Source organism: Muscardinus avellanarius (assembly GCF_963383645.1).
Source record: "Muscardinus avellanarius genome assembly, chromosome: 14".
Classification (NCBI taxonomy): Eukaryota; Metazoa; Chordata; class Mammalia; order Rodentia; family Gliridae; genus Muscardinus; species Muscardinus avellanarius.
In genome coordinates this window covers 11157686-11162667 of record NC_137800.1, presented here as the reverse complement: position 1 = coordinate 11162667, position 4982 = coordinate 11157686, and the positions used below count along the sequence as shown (strand labels likewise).

General features: G+C 51.2%; 1 protein-coding gene across 1 annotated transcript; it reads right to left on the bottom strand.

Annotated features, from left to right (window-relative positions):
* Positions 1–943: 943 nt before the first annotated feature.
* Positions 944–4724, bottom strand: NEFL (neurofilament light chain; the record flags this gene model as incomplete). Its single annotated transcript, XM_080710047.1, has 4 exons — positions 3384–4724; positions 2426–2550; positions 1696–2015; positions 944–1074 (listed from the first exon to the last, which is right to left on the bottom strand). Exons 1-4 carry the CDS (start codon positions 4428–4430, stop codon positions 944–946), a joined length of 1623 nt encoding a protein of 540 aa, XP_080566173.1. The 5' UTR covers positions 4431–4724.
* Positions 4725–4982: the final 258 nt, after the last annotated feature.

Sequence of the window (4982 nt, the reverse complement as noted above, 5' to 3'; positions counted from 1 at the left end):
ACATTAATACAAATTTATTGCTCTTGATTATATCATATGCTTAGGTTTCAACTTCTGCCCATGATATTTAGACTATGCTAAAAATGTAATTAATAGGGCTGTGTGGGATTCATATTCTACCCAAATTGTATTATTGCTGCATACTAGTTTGCCATAATGGGTATATTTTTTCACATAATCTCAGAATTGTCTTCTAGAAAACCATCCCTAATAAGAGTATGTCTGATGGGGCAAAGTATAGTATATTGTTACTTATGGACTCTCTCGCTCATTCATGCTTATTTCAGTAAAAATTTTTCAGGAAAGAGATTTTTATGAATAGTCATGACTTAACCTTATTCCTCAGGATTTCCAATTAGGGAAGGAAAATAGTATTTTAGTTGTCAAAATTTTGGCTTTATGCAAAATTGGAAGTCAAAAGTCCCCTTATATATGGCTTATACTGGTGCCATCTTTAATGTATTTTAATCAAGTCAACAACCACAGCAAGAAATACGTCATTCAGGGTACATTTATTTACCATTTATTGCACATAACTCGAAGTCTTTAATATCTAACCATCAGAGGTTCAAAGGACTATTTTTCCGTGAAGTTTAACCCTAACATTAGTGAATTCATTTATTCATGTTGTGTGTGTTTGTTTTTTTTTTATTGTAAACATTGAAATGATTCACATGGCCATAGATCCTGAACTCATAAGCGTGGACCATGCACAGGCTAGAGGCAAGCCAGAAAGCCACTCTGCAAGCAAACGGAGACTCTGCAAAAGGAGAAAATTCATAGCACAACACTGAAGGTCCAACCTAAGTCATCTCAGAATTATACATAGATTGACGTCTTAATTCATATAGGATCTGGAACTCAACTGGTTGGTTGGTGATGAGGTTGACTGGATTTGGGGAGAATTATTCCTGGAATAATTAAGGAAAGGGGGGAGGGGGGCTCAATCTTTCTTCTTAGATGCTTGTTCCTCCCCAGCACCTTCATCTTTCTTCTCGTCATCTTCTTTGGCTTCTTCTCCTTCCCCGTCGCCTTCTTCTTCCTCTTTTGCACCCTCAGATTCTTCCTTGGCAGCTTTAACAAAAAAATAAGGAAGGAAGAAAGGAAGAAAGGAAGAAAGGAAGAAAGAGAAAGAAGAAAGGAAGGAAGGAAGGAAGGAAGGAAGGAAGGAAGGAAGGAAGGAAGGAAGGAGTGAGTTTATAAAATCCAAGTTGAGTCTGGGCAAAACATTTCTGCAAAGGTTTTGTGAATGGCTAAGGATTTCTATCAGAATGCTTACCCTGAAGCTCCCAGTCCACGCTCCCAAACAGATGAGGTTCCCTCCCAGTACTAGAAGTCCTGCTCCTCTCCCAGCTCTACCTAAGCTCAACATTATGATGTTTGGCATTTGTTTTACTTCTTTAGGATACCCCACTACTGCGCTAACTGAATATATTTTAAATTAAGATTTTTTAACAATTATTGTATGTTAACTACAATTTAAGAAAAGCAAGAAAAAAAAAAAACTGAAAACCTTGACCAATCACTGCACTCATAATTATAGGTGCTTACTGCATGTCCGTGGAATAAACACAGATGTATTACTCAAGATCCCCAAATTCTGTATGAATAAGGCTTTGTGCAGAGCATCTGTCTCCTAACAAATATCCACGCCCAGTTTGCAGCTGAAGATGCAGGGGTTCTCTTCTATCATACCTTCTTCCTCCTCGGCCCCCTCCTCTTCCTCAGCCTCTTCCTTCTCCTTCTCCTCCTCCTCCGCTTCTCCTTCAGAGGGGGGCTCGTCCTTGGCTTCCTCGGCCTTGGCGGCCTCGATGGTCTCCTCTACCTCAATCTGCTCTTCCTGGATGTGGCTGGTGTAGTAGGAGGGGAAGGAGCGGGCGGACATCAGGTAGGAGCTGGTCTGCAGACCCCCATAGGCAGACCTGCCGAAGACCTGGGAGCTTTGGGAGTAGCCACTGGTTATGCTGCCCATGCTGGTGAAACTGAGACGGGTCTCCTCGCCTTCCAAGAGTTTCCTGGGGAGGCAGATGAACAGCAGGTTAAAAGAAAGAAAGAAGAAAAAGCTACCCAACAACTCAGGAAGTGTGCTTAATAGCTTGCTCTGAGTCCAGCACTCACTACCCCTCTCCCATCATCACCCTTAAGGACAAGGGCAAGAAGCCGCATTGGCTGTGAACAAGACTCAATGACTAGGTATATAGGACTGAAACAAACAAACAAACAAAAAACCCTAAATAGTCCTATCAGATTTAATAGATTCTTATAGGGTTAAATTTTTATGTGTTGGTCTAAATACCTTCTTCATGGAATAAGGCAGATAATAAACACTACGTCAAAGGGGGTTTCAGATTCAACACAACTGTAAATGGAATCTTGACTTCCTCCCTCAGGCTAATGGCTGCCACGGTCAACCCCCTGGTTTTACCTGTAAGCTGCAATCTCGATATCCAAAGCCATTTTCACGTTGAGGAGGTCTTGGTATTCTTTCAGGTACCGGGCCATTTCACTCTTCGTGGTTCTTAATTCATTTTCTAATTTGTTGATTGTGTCCTGTTGGAAGGTTTTTAAAAAATTTAAGCATAAATCCCTATTGCTTTTTTTCCCCTGTACTATGGTCACAGAGGCCTAGTTTCAATCAAAATCATAGTGAACACTTTTCATAAAATCTTCTCTAAAATTACCTGTTCTTTTGAAAAATCTTTGATGGAAGAAAATTCTTTTTTAAGCTTTATATAATTAACACGGTCTAATGATCATCATTCGGTTTGCAAAAACAAAAACACAAATTTAACTCTCTTTAGTCAGGTCACACTCAAAAAAAGAATTCATTTCTTTATAGAAGGAAGTACCCAGATTTAAAAATTTAAAAAAAAATGATTTTCTGTTAACTACTTTCTATGTATTTCCATCCCCCAAAAGATGGAAAATCAAAAAGAAAAAAAAAAGTTCACTGTGAACTTCCCTAGCCAACTACCTGAGACGCTGACATTATTCCTGTGCACCTGCTAAGGGAAGGAAGGCTTTGGTGAAACCAGAGCTCAGCACGCAGGTTCCCAGCTAAGGAGAGCTGGTCGCCATGTTTATTAACCCACGGATCCAATAGGTGCCCGCAGGAGCCGGGGCTTCCCGCAGCTCAGCAGAGGGCGGAGGTCACCGCAGGCCACGCCCCACGCCACCTCCCCTCCCCCACGCAGCCCCCTCGCAAAACAACTGCAGCCGCGCCCCGCCCCACCCCTCCCACTCGGTCTCCCAGAGCCAAGTCCACACCCTAAAGGCCGCGTGCAGCCGCCTCGCCCCCGGTGTCCACTCTCTGGGCGCGCCCCGCCTCCCCCGCCCCGGCTTCGCAGCCCCCCGCCCGCGCCGGGCTGGGGAGCCGGCGATACCTGCATGGCGCTGATGTCGGCGTTCTGCTTGTCCTCCAGCTCCTGCAGCTGCTTCTCCAGGGCCTCGTTCATGCCCCGGCACGCCTCGATCTCCAGGGTCTTGGCCTTGAGCAGGCGGCGGCTCTCGGACACCTCGTCCTTGGCGGCGCGCACGGCGTCGGTGTTCTTGGCGGCGCTCTCGGTGAGCACGGTGAAGCGGCTCTTGAACCACTCCTCGGCGTTCTGCATGTTCTTGGCGGCCAGCTTCTCGTACTGCGCGCGGATGTCCTTGAGCGCGGCGGAGAGGTCGGGCTTGGAGGACACGTCCATCTCCACCGAGATCTGGGCGTACTGGATCTGCGCCTGCAGCTCGGCGATCTCCTCCTCGTGCACCTTCTTCAGGAAGGCGATCTCGTCCATCAGGCTGTCGACGCGCTTCTCCAGCTCGGCGCGGGCCAGCGCCGCCTCGTCGGCGCCCTTGCGCGCCTCCATCAGCCGGCCCTCGGCGTCCTCGCGGCTCAGCACCTCCTCCTCGTAGCGCGCCTGCAGGCCGCGCAGCGTCTCCTCCAGCCCCTCGCGCTCGCCCTGCAGCGCCAGCTTCTCGCTGGTGGCGTCCTCCGCCGCCAGGCGCAGGTCGCGGATCTCCTGCTCGTACAGCGCCCGGAAGCGGGAGGGCTCGGCGTGCTTCTGGCGCAGCACCAGCAGCTCGGCCTCCAGCACCTTGTTCTGCTGCTCCAGCTCGTGCACGCGCTCGATGAAGCTGGCGAAGCGGTCGTTGAGGTCCTGCAGCTGCGCCTTCTCCTGCGTGCGGATCGACTTGAGGTCGTTGCTGATGGCGGCCACCTGGCTCAGGTCGAGGTTCTCCAGGCTGTGCATCAGGGAGCCCGAGCTGGACGAGTAGCTGCGGCGCACGGAGAGCGCGGAGGACGCGGGCGCCGAGTAGCTGGAGTACGCGGAGCGCGCGGTGCTGTAGCCGCTGCGCACGCTGGAGATGTGCACCCGGGGCGTCTCCACGTAGCGCCGCTTGTAGGAGGCCGAGTAGTACGGCTCGTAGCCGTAGGAGCTCATGGTGGCGGCCGGTGCCCCTCGGGCCCGCGGAGAAGGGAGGACGGGGAGACAGGGAAACGGGAGGATGGATGGCTGTGTGCGGCTCGGCGCGGCCCCGCCGCCCCTATTTATAGGCCGGCAGGATTCTGACGCAGCCTGGATCGATCGCCGCGCGGGCCAGTGGGGGCAGCGCGCTGCCGCAGCCGGGGGGTGGGGGGGAGGATTCTGCGCAAAGGGGGGCGGGGGCGAGCGGCCGGCGGCCCGGAGCTGCGGCGGCGTCCTTTCCGCTGCCCTCCCGGGCCCCCCGTTTTCTCCAAGACCCCCGCTGCCCCCCTACCCATCTCGTATACACTCATACACCCAGCCCCGTCTTGCTTACTGTACCTGGATCCCGGATCACTTGGATCCTTGGGGGTCCCAATAACAGGTTCGCAGGCCCCGCCGTCACCCTAGTTTCTTATACCCGCAACCTCCAAGACACCCTGACCCCCAACTCACCCCTCCCCTACCAGGGGCCTCTTTAGTCCTCCCCTGATGTTCCGGGGAAGGTGCCGGGCCTCTGGGGCATTTGAG